Here is a 17169-nt window from a genome sequence, read left to right on the forward strand (position 1 = left end):
CACCAGCTGGTTCATGGCTAGACCACGCTGCTGTGCTGTTCTCCACTTGTGCTTGCAGTGCTCATTCTCTCCAGCCCTAGCCTCCATGATCCGTGGCCGCTTTGTCCTCCGAGGCTCCAACTCAGATCTCCTAGAGCTGGGGAAGTCAGAAGGGGTCAGCTTGCTCTGGCCAGACCAGAGTGGGGAAAAGTTCGAGCTCCCTGCACGCCAACAGGATACAGGGACACTCAGACCCCAGTGCTGCACTTGGGGAGGGGTGAAATCACTCCCAGCAAGCTGGCACTTCAGTTGGCTCCATGGCAAGACTTGTCCCACTGGCAGAAAGACAAGAGGCACCTGACCACCACCCAGGGAGCCTGACTTCAGGCAGAGCACGGGTGTGCTCTCGCATGACCCTAGCCCCTCACCTGTAGGAGGTCAGCATCCCAGAGCAGGGCTCTTCTATCTCCTCTGCACTCCTCTTCCTCTTCTTGGAGGAGATGGGCTCCATGTCCAGGCAAATACTGCGGCCTGACACTTGCTGCTTGGGCCTCTTCTCCAGATCCTGGCAGCTTGGCCCCTCTTGGCCACCACTGGGACCCTCACTTGCCTCCTTCCATGTGAAGGACACCAAGCCCTTCCCAGAGAAACTCTTCTTCCTCTTCTTCCTGGGGGGGCTGGAGTCTTCATCCGTGCCCTTCACAGCCAGAGCACGAGAGCTGCCACGGGCTCCAAAACGCTGCTTTCTGGAAGAACCAGTGGTGGCCTGGCCAGGCCCCGTCCCCCTGCTGCAGGGAGGAAGGTGGTGTGAAGGGCAGGCAGTGGAACCATTAGTCAGGAGGGAGGCTGGGAGCTGAGAAGCTGAGTAGAGGCTTTTCAGGATTTGGCATTTTGAGGGGGCATAAGGACAGCCTGAAGGACAATAAGAGGCTGACATGATCTGAAAGCCACCAGGTCAGGAGTGGGAGCCCCTCTCTTCCTCCACACCTCTAGATGCATGAGCACAACATCCAACTGCTACCATCTCATGCAGGAAATCTGAATCAGACCCTGCTCTCAGAGCAGCAGCTGCAAGTGCATACAGTGACCCTGCACCTGCCCAGCACCAGCCATGCACAGGGCACACACTTTCCCATGGGGGATTAGGACAGAGCAAGTGTTGCTGCAGCACATGCCAATGGTGGTTACATACAAGGGAGACCCAGAGTAAGATCTAGACCAGGGTGGTTCCTCCTGATCCCACGGGACACTAGTATGTGGTCAGAGCCTGCAAAGCTCCCTCTGGCCTTGTGCCGACAGTCAGAGAAACTGCCCTGCTTCTAGGATCCAGAGCAAGCCATACCAGCCCAGCAGAACAGGAGAGCCAGCTGACAAAGTCACTCCCCCCCCCAGCCAGCTTCGATGCCAGACAGTTGCCTCGTGGAGTAGCCCAAGGCTGCTACTGGCCTTGTTGCCGTGCAGGAGCCTGGGAGTGACTGGCACTGCTTACCTCAACTCGCCAAAAGGCGAGGGAGTGGACTCAGGGTGGGTGTTGTTCGTGAGGTTGGTGGGGTCAGCAGATTGTGGGTGAGGTTGTGCGTGGCAGTCACTTCTGCTCATCTTCTGCAGGGTGTTGCCCTGTAGTTATTGACATAAATAAAAACTTGGTGGTCTAAAGAAAAGAGGTTTCCATGAGTCAAGAGGAAAAAATTAAAAGGGGAGCCAAGAGAAAGGGGAGGGGAACAGACACAGATGGGGGGGAGGAAGTGGGGAGGTGGTAGAAGAACAATCAGAAGTGTTTTCAGTTAGAAGCACAAAGGAAAAAAAAGAAGGTAGGAAATTTAAAGAACAGAAATCCCAGTGCACCATCCTGAGTCCTGGCTGCACAACAGTGCCCAGAGGGCAAGTCCCATGCCACCGCCCAAGGAGGAAGCAACCCCACAGCCCTCCAGCTGTTGCATCACCTGCTCCCACTCGCCCCAGGTGACACAGTACCCCAAGGAGGCTGGCGAGGCTGCCCCACTGCAGGGACTGGCACAGCCACCCCTCTGTCCTGAGCAAAAAGGCAGGAGCCATTAATTCTGCATCACTTAGGGATGTGAACAACAGTGGGGGCCTGGCCCCATGCCCCAACCCAGACGGAAGGCAGAGCAACTGCTACAGCCCTGGGGCTGAGGGGCTCTCCCCACCTACCTCCAGCTTAGCAAGACAGCCAGTATTAGCTCTGTACTTGCCTCCAAAACAAGCCCCTGTTCAGAAGGCATGAGGCACCTACAGAAGTCTCCAGGCAGGGGCTCAGACTCACCTTTTTGGGAGAGAGCGCCAGCTTCTTGGCAGGTGGTGGTGATGTGGTGCTGCCTGGCTCCAGAGCAGTGATGGTCAATGGGCAGGATTTCAGTTTTGCTGTCTTGGAGTCTTCAGGGACAGCTGGCTCAGCACCAGGGCCAGCAGGGAGGCGTGTGTCACAGTTCATTTCTTGAAAGGTGCAGAAGCTGGTAGTTCTGCTCTTGCCTTCCTGGGACCCTATGGCTTGCTCTTCCACTGTGCCATGCACTGGGCTGGCAGCACTGCTGGCACAGGAGCCCCTCTGCTGGGTCCCAGCAATGTCCCCACTGCCCCCGGGCTGCTGTCTGGGCTCCAGCAGCAGCTTGGATGAGGTAGGTGGCTGCTTGCTCTTGGAGGAGCTCTGCTGGGACAGCTCCACTTTGTCACTGCTTGCATTGCTGGTGTTGCAGAAACCCTGAACTGCTTTGGGTGTGGGAAGCAGCTGCCGGAAGGAGCATGGCTTCTTGAACCTATGGGCCCCATCACCTGGCAACGCTGAGTTGGCTTTATGGGGCAGTTTGGGGGATGGGGACCTAACACGCAGCTTCAGACTACCAGTTCCGTTTGATGGCTTTGGCCCCATCTTAACCATGCCACGAGCCACAGGGACTCCAACCTCCTTCAGCCCTAGCCACTTCTTCACTGGCTGCACACCTGGTTTCTAGACAAAAAGAAAGAGAGAAGTTCAGCAAGGAGAGAATTCGAGTAGCCAAGGACACAGAGTGATACTGCCCTCCCAGTCCCTCCCCAGGCCCACACAGGGACCCTTGGCTGAGCAGGATTCCTCCTGGAAACCGTCCTGCCTTGTGCCTGCCCATCCAGAGCAGTGTACCCACCTCCCTGCAAAGCTGTGGTCTGCCTGCCCTCATAGAGTGGCAGCAGCTCTCAGCTTCTGGGAGCACTAGCCAAGGACAGCTTTCAGGACTCACCTGTCTCATCAGTGGTGAAGACAGGGGCTTACTGGTCACGCTTTTCTTGACCTTATCAGAGGTGCCACCAGTGTTGGCACGCGGGGCGGAGGCAGCTTTGGCAATGGGCCACTCTGGGTTCTTGCTGGCATTCGGGGTTCTGGTCAAGGCAGAGAAGTGCATGTTAACTGCAAGGGTTTGAGCGACTGGAACGCTCATCCGTGATGCGCACAGGAAACAGGAGCCAGAAGCTCTGAGGAGGCGCGGTCATACAGCAAAACCATGACAAGGGACTGGACCTCTCCCTGCCACCCTCCTCCGAGTCAGAGCATGTACATGGGCATTGCGGCTGCTTGGGCCAAGCTCCTTTCTACCCCCACGCACACGCTACCGGCCCCCTCCCAAATGCTGAGAGCGGGGGGCAGAGGGGCTGGGCGGCAGAGGGCGCTCTCACCTCAGGTAGAACAGCAAGTAGGCCTGCTGGTTGAGGACCACTTGGATGTTGCTGCTGCGGACCAGGTTATCGTTCATTTGATACCACTGCCCATTGCTAGCCTGTGGAAGAAGAGAGAACAGGGTCGGGGCTGTGTCCGAGGACCCCTGTGGCCTGAAGAGCAGCAGGTACAGTGTCTGTTGCCAGAGCTTCTCTCCCCAAAATCCACACATGGCCCAGGGCAGGCAAGGGGGCTCTGCGAGAGCAGAGCTCCGTGCTTCCTGCAGCAGAGCACAGCCTGTATCCCCCACCACCCCCCTAGTCCAGTGCTCCACACTGTGCACACCTACTGAGAACCCTCCTTTCTGCGCACTGCAGAGACCCATGAGCGCACACAGCCCACAGCCCAGAGGGGGTGCCAAGAGATCGCCCTGGGCTCACCTTCACGTAGCAGTAGTAGTGCCCTGAGTGGCAGCTGTACCCAGAGTGCACCAGCACTGCATAGAGTTTGTACAAGACAGGATGCCCGTTGCTCTGAGTCAGGTAAGGACGGATGTTCAAGATCTCAGGGTACTCCACATCCTGCAAGGAGAAGGTGCCTCAGGAGCCTGCACAGCAGACAGCTTTCTTGCTACAGCAAGAGCAGCTCAGCTGTCCTGTGAGTCCCATCTCTCAAGGGAGGGGGACCTGCTCTCCCAGGCAGAGATCACTGTGAGGAAGATGCCAAGATGAGGCAAACTCCCACTGCACTGCACAGCTGGGGAAGGGCTGCAGAACAGTGGCAGAGCTTGCACTGCACACAGGACTACCTCCCACCCTGCTCTGGGCAGCAGGGCCTCCGGCCAAGAGACAGCCCAAGCTCTGGATTGCCGAACACTCACCTTGGTGATTTTGACTCCATGAAAATCCGCAAAGCGTTTCAGGGAGATTGTGAGAACATTGGAAGGTCGGTGGATGGTGAATTGTTTGCTGGCCAACACTTTCTTCTTGCATCTGCACAGAAAGAGCTCGAGCTATTCAAGCTGTTCTACCACCCAAATGATTGCCAGCCCTGGCCAAACCACAAACCCCACAGAAATGACCCTGCTGACACCAGGCACCGCTCCAGGGCACCTGCCCACAGCCATGTCTTCTGGCCCAGGTGTTCCTCATGGGCGGACTGGCATGGAGGAGTGGCAGGCTTCATCACAGGCTTTCATGGCCACATACCTCACAGTTTAGCTAGAAGCAGGTAGAGAAGCCCTCCCCTGCTGCAGCAGGCTTTCCACCTTCTTCCCACCAGCAGACCCACAGGACCCTTCCCACCCACAGCCCTACACACTCACTTGTCACACATGTAGGCATTCTCCCCACCCAGCATGTCTGGCTGCACATACAGCTCTAGCGCCCGCGTTATGTCTGTGACTTCCTGCAAGGGCAGAGGAGAGGTCAGGGCACAAGTGGCCTGTCCACATGACAGCCCAGATCCCTGCTGAGACACTGGCTCCAAGAGGTAACACAGAGCACAAGCACAGGGTCACAGACTACACCAAACTCATGAACCCGCCACCAGCTAGGCACTGCCCAGCATGCTAGGAGGGATGGCTGCGCTGCACCCCAACACCATAGAGCCTCAACAGAGGAGTCATGGTCCACACTCAGGCGACGGGCACTGCTCTGCCAGAGAAGGCAGCACAACAGAAGCTGCTTCCCCTCTTGTCTGCACCATGCCTTGATGCTGGCAGGTTAAGGAGCCTCGAGAGCAGTAACGATGCAATTGCAGGAATATCTCCCATGAGAGCAGAGCTCCTCCCCGTCCTCAGCCCTGCTGCAGTACCATGATCTCCAGCGACAAGTCCAGGAAAGGTTCATAGGTGTCCGACACGCTCTTGCACTCCAAGCACCTCACTGCAAAAGAAAGAGCAATGAGCACACCCTGGCACAACGCTTGCACCCACCACCACCCCAGCATAGCACAGGCAGTTGCAGTGTTACTCCTCTCTGAGTTTGGGCTCTGGGATGTGAGCACCAGCATTCACCGCCTGACAAAGAGGAAGGCTGGCAATTCCACTACGTGCTAGGACAGCAAGTATTGCTACACAGCTGGCAACACAGGTCCCTTTTCTGGTGGCAATGAGCCAGAGACCCTCAGACAGCAGCTTTTTCCACCACCACAACAGGGGTCACGACCCACAAGACTGACCAGCTGCAGCTCTGGATAATTTGCACTTGCAGTAAAAATATTTTGGGAAAACTGCTAAGCCTGGCTCTGAGAGAAAGAGCACCCCTGGGAGTCACAGGCCCAGGACCTGGAAGCCAGCACTCACCACAGGACCGCAGGTAACCACCATAGATCTGGTGAATCAGTGTCGTGGCCTGGGTCTGGCGATCCAACCTAGAGACAGAAGCATTGGATCTCACACCACCCCTTCACACCAGCCACCCCCGCGGGCCACCACTGTGTCCTCGGGACAGCTCCCCTGCGTGCTCCAGCTAGCAGACGGGCTGCAGAACTCCAGGGGCAGAGAGAAGTTGCTCTGCCAGTTTGCTCTCCCAGTGCCAAAACTGAAAGGGTGGCACCAGGCTCTGATGCACACCCTCCTCTAGAAGGAGCAGAAACCCTGGGGCAGAGCTCAGAGCTAGGCACTGCAGAGAGAGGCAACGAAAATTTCCTGGGACAGAGAGCCGAGGGGAAAGCTGCTCACCCACAGCCACAGCGCTGGGGCTGAACTAGCAAGCAGGCCTGGATTCCTTGGCAATTGGGAAAAGATCCAGACCCATAGCAGCCTCAGAACTTGGGGACAGGACCACAGCTATACTGGCATAGAGGAGTCAGGAGAAAGCAGACAACAGTCCAGAGCTGTGTCAGAGAGGGGCAGAGTTGGGCCAACCACCCGAGGCCCCTGGAGTCAGTACCTCCCTCTACAAGTCTAACCTGGGGGACACATTCACCCCAAAGACCCCTCACATGGGTACAGGGGACAAGCGAAGGGACAGCAGAGAGCAGTGATGGGCCAGAAGCCTCACATACTTGGTACAGCCATTCAGGCAGGCCTTCTGCATGGCATCAATGGTGTAACGCAGGAACTCGTGCGCATCCTCCTGCCTGCCGAAGATGTTCTGGGTAAAATCTGCAAAAAAGGGAGGAATCAGCCTCAGCATGTGCTGCAACAAGAGCAGCCTGCCCTCCCTCCCTCCCCTGAGACAGGAACTCCGGGGTTTGAGCCCCCTCAACCCAAACCAGACATCAGACTTATGCTGGATATGGGGGAAGCCCCTACATAGCCCAGGAAGTCATAAGCCCCTGGCAGTCTCAAAGGTTCTGCTCCCGCATTAGTCCCTGCTCTCCTGCATGGCTACAGGAAGGGAGGGGAGCCATCCTTACTCTTGAGGTTTTGGATGAAGGACACTGGCTTTATTACGTTGCCACTGTTGGTAAAAGCCTGGATCACATGGCTCTGCATAACGCACATCATGCAAAAGCCTTCTTGGTGACCTGGAGCAGAAGAGGAGAAAACAGGATGTTAGGGTCAAATCCAGGAGAGCTGGAGGCAGGACAGGGGACAGGGGATCTCTGGCCCAACACAGCTCAGCCACGCTTAGCTGTCCCTATGAGCTCTGTGCTACAGTATAGCTTTGGGGCACCCTGGGCACACAGAGACCATGGCTGGCACAGTCCCAGCCACTGCAACCCACCCAGACAGAACAGCATCCATGTGGATAGAAAACAGGTCACAGCTACTCACTGGACCCCACAGGTCAGCCCTGAGGGGCAGATCCCACCAGAGCCCTATGGATGAGGCTGCAAGGCCCATGATGCTCCTTGTGGTCACAGCTTGGAGCTGTGCCCACTGGACTCCCTTTCAAAGCCACCCAGAAAGGGCACCTGCTGCCCTACTTTCATGCAGTCCCCACAGCCAGGGGCTGTTTGGGACCCCCAGCTCAGTCCCCAGGAAGCCAACGGACCACATTGGACCCATCTTAGTCCTGCCCACATGCAGCAGAAACAAAGCCTCCCCAGACACAAGGAACTCAGGAACACCACTACGGCCAGGAAAAGCGAGCTGTATGCTCTTGATGGAGAAACAGGCAGGAGGGAGTAGAGAACGCGCATCCTGACACCCACACACCCCCGGCTAGAGCCATGTGCAGAGCTGCCGAGCCCAGCACTGGGAGCAGGACAGGCAGGCACTCCTTGCCCTGCCCATGCAGCTGCCCTGGCCCTGCTGCCCACCGAGCCAGGCCTCCCCACTCACAGTTGTGGGAGTGCTCCTTGGAGAGCAGGTAGTTGGTGAGCGGTGGTGTGTAGGTCAGGCACTGAAGAACAGAGTTCAGGAAGCAGGTGTTCCCTAGGTTGCACAGTCCGGCACCGATGCGGTAGTTCTGCTCCCACTTCATGGAGAGCCGCTCCATCGGGAAGAGCACCTTCTGGGGCATGGGGATCCCGTCCCCCTGGTCTTCTGGGGTATCGTCCCTGCCTACAGGGAGAGAGGTGGTGAGCAGCGGAGAGAGAGGTGGTGAGCAGCAGGGACGTAGACGCGAGGAGGGCCCCCTCACCCTCTCTACCTACCCCGCTTGCTGGGTGGCGTCTTCTCCGGGCTGCCGTGGTGGTCGGCGGCCGCGGCCCCGCCGTTGAGCACCACGTACTTCCCGCGCAGCAGCTCCAGCTGGCTGGAGAAGTCGCGGCTGGCGGGTTCGAACTCGACTTTCTCCAGCAGCACCCTCTTGGCCGAGGCGGCCAGCAGCTGGCCCAGATCCCCATCCTCGCTCGGCCTCCGCCGGTTCTGCTTCAGCACCTCCCTCAGCTTCCCCTGGATCGTCATGGCGCGGTCGGATGGCCCCGGCTGTGGGGACTGGGCGGGCGGATAAGCGGATGAGCGGGAGGGCGCCGGCCCGTTCCCCCTCGCTCCCGGTGCAACCGGCCGCGGCCTAGGCCCGCCGCAGGCCGGTCCCTGCCGCCACGCTGCCCGCAGGCCCCATCGGCCCCGCCGTCGCCACCGCACTGCCGGCCTGCCCGACGCCGCCCGCGACCTTGAGCACCGCCGCACGGCCACGTGCGCCCCGCCCGGTACCGGCGCCCCACCGCGCCCGCCCCGCGGCCGGCCCCGCCGGCGGAGCAAGAGCGTGCGGTGCAGCTGGGCCCTCCCCATCCCAGCCAGCGGCTGTACTCACCATCTGGGTCTCCGCGCCGCACGCACGTGTCACTGCCTGGCTCCGGGGGCGGGGGCGTGTCCGCTGCCGGCTCGTCGGTCTTCCGCGACTGCCCACCACAGGGGTGGGCTCAGCGGAGGGCGGGCTCTAGGGGCGCTAGGCTGTACCGGGGGCTGCCCGCTCTCGCTGAGGGTGCTGCCCGCTCCCGCTGATCACACTGGGGGCACTGCCTGCTCCCCCTGAGGGCACCTGCACTGACCGCTCTTCAGGGCACGCCTACTGAGGGCAGTGATCACTCCCAGTGAGGGCAGCGACCACTCCCAATGAGGGCAGCGATCACTCCCAGTGAGGGCAGCGATCACTCCCAGTGAGGGCAGTAACCACTCCCAATGAGGGCAGCGATCACTCCCAGTGAGGGCAGCGATCACTCCCAGTGAGGGCAGTGATCACTCCCAGTGAGGGCAACGATCACTCCCAATGAGGGCAGTAACCACTCCCAATGAGGGCAGCGATCACTCCCAGTGAGGGCAGTGACCACCTCCAATGAGGGCACTGACCACCCCCAATGAGGGCAGCGATCACTCCCAGTGAGGGCAGCGATCACTCCCAATGAGGGCAGTGACCACCCCCAATGAGGGCAGTGACGAGTCCTACTGAGGGCAGTAACCACTCCCAATGAGGGTTGTGACCACCCCCAATGAGGACAGTGACAAGTCCCGCTGAGGGCAGGGACCACTCCCAGTGAGGGCACTCACCACTCCCCCTGAAGGGCACTGACCGCTGCCACTGACAACGCGCGCACTGACAGCACTACCTCTCGCTCACTAACACCACCACACGCGTCTGCCCAGTTCAGAGTCCTGTAGCGGAGTGACGGGCAGTGGCACCTGCGCGACCTTAGCAACGCCACGGGTCGCGTTCTAAAGCCTGTGACGTACAATGGGTTCGGCCCAGTCACCTGTGACTCCGTCCCTGGGTAACCGCCCCGCCCGCTCTGGCCCCGCCCTGCCGGGGCTGCCAGCAGGGGCCAGACGCGGTCTTGCCGCCGCTGCTCCCCGCGCCAGCCCCGGGTTAGCAGCACCCAGCGGGGACCCCTCCTCTCGTCGGCTGGTGAGGGGCCCGGCCGAGCCGGAGAGCGGCCCCTGCCCCCGCCCCCCGCCGGCCCTGTCTGGCAGCTGCCGGTACAGACACCCCGCACGAAACCGGTGCGACTCCAGCGCCTGACGAGGAGAGACGGAAATTACAGCACAGGGACCACAGAGCCAGTGGCAAAACAAGTGGAAATATTAAACTCAAAGATAGACTACCAGCAGAGACAGGAGTAAATGGCACATTTGATATAACCATACAGTAAGCGAACGGGAGTCGTATATGGGATTGATTAGAGGTTGGGTGGGGGGTTTTTTCTTTCTTTTTAATTTTTCTCTTTAATATGTTGAAATTGCCCAGACTGGTCCAGTACGACATCTTAAACCTTACAGGGATGCACAGCATGAAAAAGCCCCCAGAGCAGGGCTGCAGGGATTGTTCCCAGCACGCTCACACAACTGCGGTAAGGGCCAGCGGGCACACGAGACAGTGCCACCCGCATCGCAGCTGGGCAGCTCCGTAGCACGCACCAGCGCCGCTGCAACAACGTGGGAATGGCTCAGAGAAAGCGGGGCCCGAGGTGTGTGGGAGGGTTCACCGGAGGGAACGGGTTTTCCTGCAGCCGTGGTGCTGCCTGCACCCAGCTGGGTGCCGGGCTCTGTCCTCGCCACCGCAGAGAAGGGAGCTCAACCGGCCACAATGCTGCAGTGGTGCCGAAGGCCGCAGTGCAGCTCAGCCAACAGCTGTATGAGGTGATGACAAACACCCTGCACCCGTGTAGTTGGAGCTCTTGCCTCGGTGCCCTGCCAAGCCCTCCTGCCTGCCTGCCTGCAAGGGCTGGTGGGTCTAAGGCTGTCCAGCAGAAGGGTCCAGCAGCAGCTCTCTGCCCGTGCAGCAGGTTGTGGTGGGAACGGACCCCTCTGTGATGCTGGGGAAGATGGTAAACCCCAGCACTTGCCTCTGTGTCCCCATGGCGAGAGGAGCGTGTGGAGAGAGGGGCTGCAGTGCCCAGGTGCATGCAGGGGGGCCACCCCAGCCATGCTAACATGTCCCTCCAGCTTCTTGGGACAAGGCACCTGCACAGGAGCCATCCAGCCCTGCAAAAGACCCACAGCCCCTCGCACACAGCTGGGGGCTCTGCCACATGGTAAAGACCCCCAGAGCCCCTGCCTGGAAGGCTGTACCCTTCCTGCACCCCCAAAAGGAGGGACGGGTGGTGGGTGAGGAGGGGGACAGCAGGGTCCCCAGTGCTGGAGGGTGGCCAGGGATGCTGCAGTGGGGAGGGCTGCCTGACAAGAGCTGCTGGGGCGGCTACCCCGTGGCAGGGTCACTGGTAGACCTGCTACGCAGATGGGGCAGCTCCCGCCACTCACGAGGGTTCAATTCTTTCACAGCTGCCAGGGTGCTGGGGCTGAGTGTGGCTAGGCAGGGACATGGCCCCAGCAGGGGGGTCCCCTCACACCCTGCTCAGCCCTGCCACAAGAGCAGGAGCACCCAGCATGGCCACGGGCTGCTGGGTGCCTGTGACAGAGCAGGTCCCCATTTCTGCCCTCTGCACACGTGTGGCAGCCACCACAGCATGGGGAGCCCCGCAGCCAAGTGGATTTTCATGCTGTCTCCAGGAATTGATATCAGCGTGGACCAGTCTAACATCTTGCAGGTTTTTTCTACTGGCTACTGGAATGCGCTCATTTGGCTTAGGGGTCCTCGATGTCAAGAAACTCTTGCTTGGGGGGGGGCATGCCACGGTACCAGGCGCATGAGCCATCGCTCCTCTTGATGCAAGCGTAGTGCTTTGCCTGCCGCCCATCCACATTGTTCTTCTCCATTGCCCAGTCTGTCCAGAGACACTCATCCGAGGAAGAGACGAAGCAGGGGATGGAGAGGCAGCGTGAGATCTGCACATAACAGAGACCGTCAGAGACCCGAGGGTCGCTCCTTGGGGTGGGAGGAAGCAGCATGGGGCAGCTGTGACTGGTGATTCTCCACAGCCCTGCTTCATCCACCCCCCCAGCTCTGGACCAGGGATGCCAGGCTACCCTTTCCCTGCAGGGCACAGGGACGTAACACTGATGCAGGGGGACTGAGGGAGTGTGGGTCCCAGGGCTGGTCGGTTCCCAGCCAGAGAGCGCCAGAGGCTCAGCCATCCTTCCCATATCCCTAGCTGCATGCTGTGCCCCCGGCACAGTATCATCCTTGAAGGACAGGGAAAAGCATCTCACCGCAGAGCCCGTGCCTGCCTCAGGGCTGCAGACCCCATTGGTGTGGGGAGTGGGGCGCAGCCCATGCTCTGGGGCAGCCCGGCTGCTCACCTTGCACTCGCAGCCCATCTGGTACCGCTGGTTTAGGCTCTTCTTCTGGGTCGGGCTCAGTGAGTCCCAGGTGGAGACCAAGTCACAGAGCGTGATGTGCATCTTGCCATTGCCCTCTGACTTGCCTGGGGAGAGGCCAGAGAGACCGATCAGAGGGTCCCCTCCAGGCGCCCCGGAACCCGACTTTGGTTTGGGGTGCCCGGGTCTCAGCCCAGCCTGGGGGGCTGGAGGCCACTGCAAACCAGCCACTCTTGCCATATACTGTCCCTGGTGGACCCCAGGGAACAAAGGCTTGTCCCACAGCCACCTCTGCCACAGCTGGGGGGGTCCATGGAAGGCTGGTGGTGGAAGCAGGACAGGATACAACACACACACGTGGGCACACATGTCACAGGCATCTTGGGAAGCACATGAGGCAGCAGGGCCATCAGTGCCACCAAAAACCCCCAAGAGCCCTCTGTCACAGCCACCCACCTGCAATGAGATACTCCTTCTTCCCGCCGGTGTCCAGCAGCCGGCCACACACAGCAGTGGACGGAGCCGTGTAGATGAACTCTATGTCCTTGTCAGGGCCCTTAAACATCTGGCGAGAAGGAGCAGGGGTGAGTGGCCAGTACAGAGGCTGCCCCGTCCCTCCCAGTCTCCTGCCCTGAAAGTGCCCCATTACCTTGATCTGCTTGATTTCATACTGGATTCGTTTGATTGGATTCCCGTATATATCATTCCCCGAATCCACCTCTTTCGCAGAGACAGCCTTTGCTCGGATCACTGCAATGGAGGGGTGTCAAGGTCAGCAGGGGTGGCCAAGGACTGGAGGTGTTGCCTGCACCACACAGTGCTGCCCTGGCTGGACAGTCCCACTTAGCCTCCCCATCCCACAGGGAGTCCCACCCTCCATGGGGCTGGCTACCCGCAGCCAGCCCCAGTGTCCTCCCCACAGACATCCAGCTGCCCGCAGAGCTGGTTGTCACACGCTGTCCCCGAAGGGACAGGGCTCTGACATGTGCAGGACAGCAACGGGTAGCACTGCAGCAGCAGCCTCACGGTGGCCAATAAGGAAAGGTCACCCCAGGGTCACCCAGCCCCACCACTGCCAGTTGTGCTGGACCAGTTGCACTTGGCCAGCACTGGCTTGGTCTCTGCCCAGCTCCTGTCAGCGTTGTGGGTGCAGGCTGGCCCTGCCTGGGCTCGTGCCTGTCACCCAGATGGCACTGAGTCAGCTAAAACCTGCCAGCAGCGTCCTGGGAGCACCACGGTATTTGTCCCACTGTCATTAATTAAACCAGTTTCTGACGAGGGCCCCAGCCAAATGCCTGTGTGGCCTGGCAGGGCTGGAGGGGGAAAGGGCATGGGGGAGCTATTTGGAGGGTCACCTTCGGGTGCAGAGGAAGGTGGGAGCTGCATCCCCGTGGCTGCCTGCCACGGCCAGCACGGGCACCAGCGATGCTCACCAAGTGCCTGCACAGGCAGCTCATGCTGGGGTCCCTGGCACGCCCCGAGACCCCTGCCAGCCCCTCTGCACCACCATGCCAGGGGAGTGGGTGTCCCTGGACCAGGCTGCCTTCACACCCCACAGCTGAAGCATGGGGTCCCTGTCCCACCAGGGAAGGGTCCCAGCTGCCACGGGGCAATGCTCTGGCTGCTGGCTCCCCGCCAGACCTCAGCTACCACCACATGGAGCCTCACACCATGCAGGTGCAAACATCGCGTCCTCTCGGGGCCGGGGGCTGCAGGGTGTCGATCCCTGCCCCTGCTGCCAGAAAAAATAACCTGGGGACACCGAGGGCTGGGCAGTGAAAAAACACAGCCTGGTGAGGAGAGGCAGCAAGTTCCCCAGCCAGCACCCTGGAGCAGCCCAGCCACAGGCAAAAGCCCTCCCGGTTCTGCACAGCCCTGGGGCAGTTCCAGTGCTTGGTGCCAAGAGACAAGGTCGGGTGCCCCAGGATCATTGAGGTCACAGCACCCTGGAGCCTGGGGACAGCTCTGCGGTGGAAGGGTCCCTGTGGTGAGCTGCCAGCACAGCCTGGGGATACATGAACGAGCATGTGAGTGCTCTGCACGTGGCAGTGCCCTGCAGGGCACTCGGGGTGGGCAGGGCAGGCAGGAAGCAGGCAGCCAGCTCACCCTTACTCACTGGCTCGGGACACGGCAGCTGGTTCAGTGCTGCGCTGCGCAGGTTACAGCTGCCTGTGATGAACGCAGCGACACAGGCATGCAAGGCCAGGGCTGCGGTGCTGAGAGCTGTGGCTCCCAGCCCTGCCTGGTTCTCTCCATCAGTGTGAGAACGGAAGCTCCCGGCTGGCCCCAGGCAGCACCGGGGACGCTGATGGCACAGGGGGCAGTGGCATCCCCAAAGCTGCAGCTCCTGCTCAGCACCCTCACAGCTGGAGCTGAGGAGGGGGCCTGGCTGCAGGGCAGGGGCTCACAGGGCTCTCCACTCTGCTGGGGGTACTGCCATCCCACGGGGAGGCCAGATCCCCATCTCTCGGGGCACCTGCCAGCCCCGTGCATGCTGCAGGGTACGGGATGGGGTCCATGCTTTGGCCAGGGTGGCAGAAGAGCAAGCAACAGCCAAGCTGGAGATCTAGCTTGTGTCCCCCCCAAAAGGTGCTGGGGTGGGAGCAGCTGGGGACACGCAGGGCTCACCAGCCCAGCACAGATGAGCTTGCCTTCTTTCATTTGGCACAGCAAGGAGAAGGAATCTGACCACGCTCTATAAATACTAATGGGGCGTGGGGGCATGTGGATGGGCTATTTAAGCTGAAGGTCAGGGGGGCACAGCCCCACATGGGCACTGGTAAGGGCCAGCTGAGTTTACTCTGGAAAAGGGAGGGTGGCCACCAGCAGGACCAGGGGCCAGGGAAGAAGACTTTCAAAAACAGACACCCCTGGTCAATGTGGGCACTCACTCGGTGCAGGCCAGAGGGATGCAACGCATACCAGTACCAGGGCTGCACCGAGGGCTTTCCCAGCCCTGCTCCCCTTCCCTGGGGAAGGGTCAGGCTGCCCTGGCACACTGGCAGCACACGCAGCATCTTGGCCATGCAGGAAGCCCCAGCCTCCTGGCCTGCAGTAGGCAGCAGGGCAAGTCCCTCGGCACAGCCCCCCATCCCAGTCCCCAACCCAGGCTGCAGGAGCTCAGCTTGCCACGTGCAGACTCAGTCCCTGCCCGCTGCCAGCGCCTGCTCCTCTGCCAGCAGCATGCCTGGGTCACCGCTGGCACAGGCCACCCCTCGCCCCCCGACCCAGCTGCTGCGTGCCCCCACATGCCAGGCCCTTCGCTGCTCTGCGCACATCTGCGGTGTAACTTGGGTGCAACCAAGCTGGAGAGCGTGCACACGACTCCGGTGCAGTGGCTCCAAGAGCAGGGAACGGTTACTGGTTCAGGGGCTCCAGCCTTTTCCATTCACGTGCTGATGAATCACTTGACAAAAATGCAGCCCAATTCTAGGCGGATTTGTTCTGAACAGTGCGGCTTTGTGGAGGGGATGGCTGCGCTGCGCTTTCCCCGCCAAGACCCCCGCCAAGCTTGGCTGCGCTGCTCTGTGCCAGCCAGGAACCAGAGCAGTGAGGAGGGCAAGCTGCAGGGATTGTGGAGGAGAGCCCCAGAGGAGAGCCCAGCTGAGAGCCCTGGGATGAGGAGGCAGGGCTGAGGGATGGAGGAAGGCCCCAGGTACTCAGAGGCCGGCACTCAGCCCTCCCCAAATGCCACCACTCCTGCCACCAGCCTGGAGAGCCATCAGCAGCAGGAGCCCACACCCTCTGTGAAGCTGAGCTGAGGCTCTCCCAAGGCACACGGCAGGCACAGCACACCACCAGCACTGGACAACTGAGTCTGACCAGGACAATGCTGGGAACGCTCCTTCCCCCGGCAGGACAAGCTGTGGCAAGAAGATGCACTGTGGGAGCCCCACCAGTGACAGCCCCTGTGCTGGCCCCCTGGGCTGCAGGCCATGGCCACCCTGTAATGAGGACCCTGGAGCCCTCTGAGGGCAGACCCTGGCAAGGCAGCGAGTTCTCTCGCAGCCCTCTGCCATAGGGGTCGGTCCCACCACCCTGGCAGGGCAGGAGAGCTCGCCCCCACGCCGAGGCTGCCGGCTGGCCTCTTCCTGCCTCTGCACTGGGAGAAACGCCAGCGTTCGCCTTTTAACTCCGCACAGAAGCTGATGCATGACAAGGGCTGCACTCACAGCTGGGGCCTTCGGAGCTCCCTAGTCCATGCCCGCTGAGCGGGGCTGCCCTTGTGCCTGCCACCCTGGGGGACTCAGGGCTGGGGGCTGTTCCAAGAGCTTTCGATAACCCCCCAGCTCGCTGCAGCTGCCCTGGCATGGCCCACAGCCACCTTCCAGCACTGCTCCCTGCTGCCTCATCCTCCTGCCCAAGGCAGGATCCAGGAACAGGCACAAGGGTAAGCAGGGAGAGGGTTGTCTGCCCCCAGCTGCAGATAGGTGGGGGTCCATGGGGAGCTGGTGACCTCCCACCCTGACCAGCCAGGGCTGGCCGGGGCAGAGCGGCCGGGGAGTCCTGGGCATCCCACAGTAGAGTGGTCCCCACACTGCAGTGGGCAACAGTGCCACAAGGAAGGGCCCTGTGCTGGGGCCCAGCTGACCCTGTACCACTCCCTCTGGCTGTGCGACAAGCACACAGCCAGCTGGGACAGACTGGGGCTGCAGTGCAGCTCCAGGAGCAAAGCTGGGGGCAAAGAGAGTCACCCAGTGCCACAAACCCACTGGGATGTCCCTCTGTGCTTGCCAGCCAGTGGGATGCTGTCATCTCCGGCCCCTGCCACACGGCTGCCCCAGCTCAGGGGCTGCACCCTCTGTGTTTCATACTGCTAAGTGAGGCTCCTGCTGCAGACAGTTACCATCGCAGCAGGAGCCACCATGGGCAGCTGGCAGGGAGATGCTGCAGCCCCAGGTCCTCTCTGGGGAAGAAGAAAAGGCGGTTTGGAAGTGGTGACCTGCCTTGATGAGACCTGCCAAGAAGAGAAGCTGCAGCCAAGGTAGGTCCTGCC

The 17169-nt window shown here is 60.7% G+C and overlaps 2 protein-coding genes and 2 long non-coding RNA genes across 69 annotated transcripts in view; 1 reads left to right on the plus strand and 3 right to left on the minus strand.

The window, feature by feature from the left end:
- LOC308054822 (ubiquitin carboxyl-terminal hydrolase 36-like) lies at nucleotides 1–8853 on the minus strand (the record flags this gene model as incomplete). The annotated part of the gene is made up of 16 exons (XM_080368200.1): nucleotides 8776–8853; nucleotides 8174–8456; nucleotides 7860–8081; nucleotides 6989–7099; nucleotides 6635–6734; nucleotides 5931–5998; nucleotides 5441–5511; nucleotides 4950–5032; nucleotides 4506–4617; nucleotides 4066–4206; nucleotides 3646–3746; nucleotides 3213–3351; nucleotides 2264–2944; nucleotides 1469–1596; nucleotides 408–767; nucleotides 1–136 (listed from the first exon to the last, which is right to left on the minus strand). Coding segments are annotated over exons 1-16 (2739 nt in total), but the record flags the coding sequence as incomplete, so codon positions are not given.
- The window catches only part of LOC308055213, a 528334-nt gene that overhangs the window by 43337 nt on the left and 467828 nt on the right, over nucleotides 1–17169 (plus strand). The gene's annotated exons all lie outside the window — the stretch shown is intronic.
- The window catches only part of LOC308055215, a 118754-nt gene that overhangs the window by 39866 nt on the left and 61719 nt on the right, over nucleotides 1–17169 (minus strand). The gene's annotated exons all lie outside the window — the stretch shown is intronic.
- LOC308054816 (metalloproteinase inhibitor 2-like) lies at nucleotides 10016–12971 on the minus strand. The gene is made up of 4 exons (XM_080368185.1): nucleotides 12823–12971; nucleotides 12630–12738; nucleotides 12156–12280; nucleotides 10016–11741 (listed from the first exon to the last, which is right to left on the minus strand). Exons 2-4 carry the CDS (start codon nucleotides 12736–12738, stop codon nucleotides 11541–11543), a joined length of 435 nt encoding a protein of 144 aa, XP_080224311.1. The 5' UTR covers nucleotides 12823–12971; the 3' UTR covers nucleotides 10016–11540.

Source organism: Falco punctatus (assembly GCF_963210335.1).
Source record: "Falco punctatus genome assembly, chromosome: 18".
NCBI lineage: Eukaryota > Metazoa > Chordata > Aves > Falconiformes > Falconidae > Falco > Falco punctatus.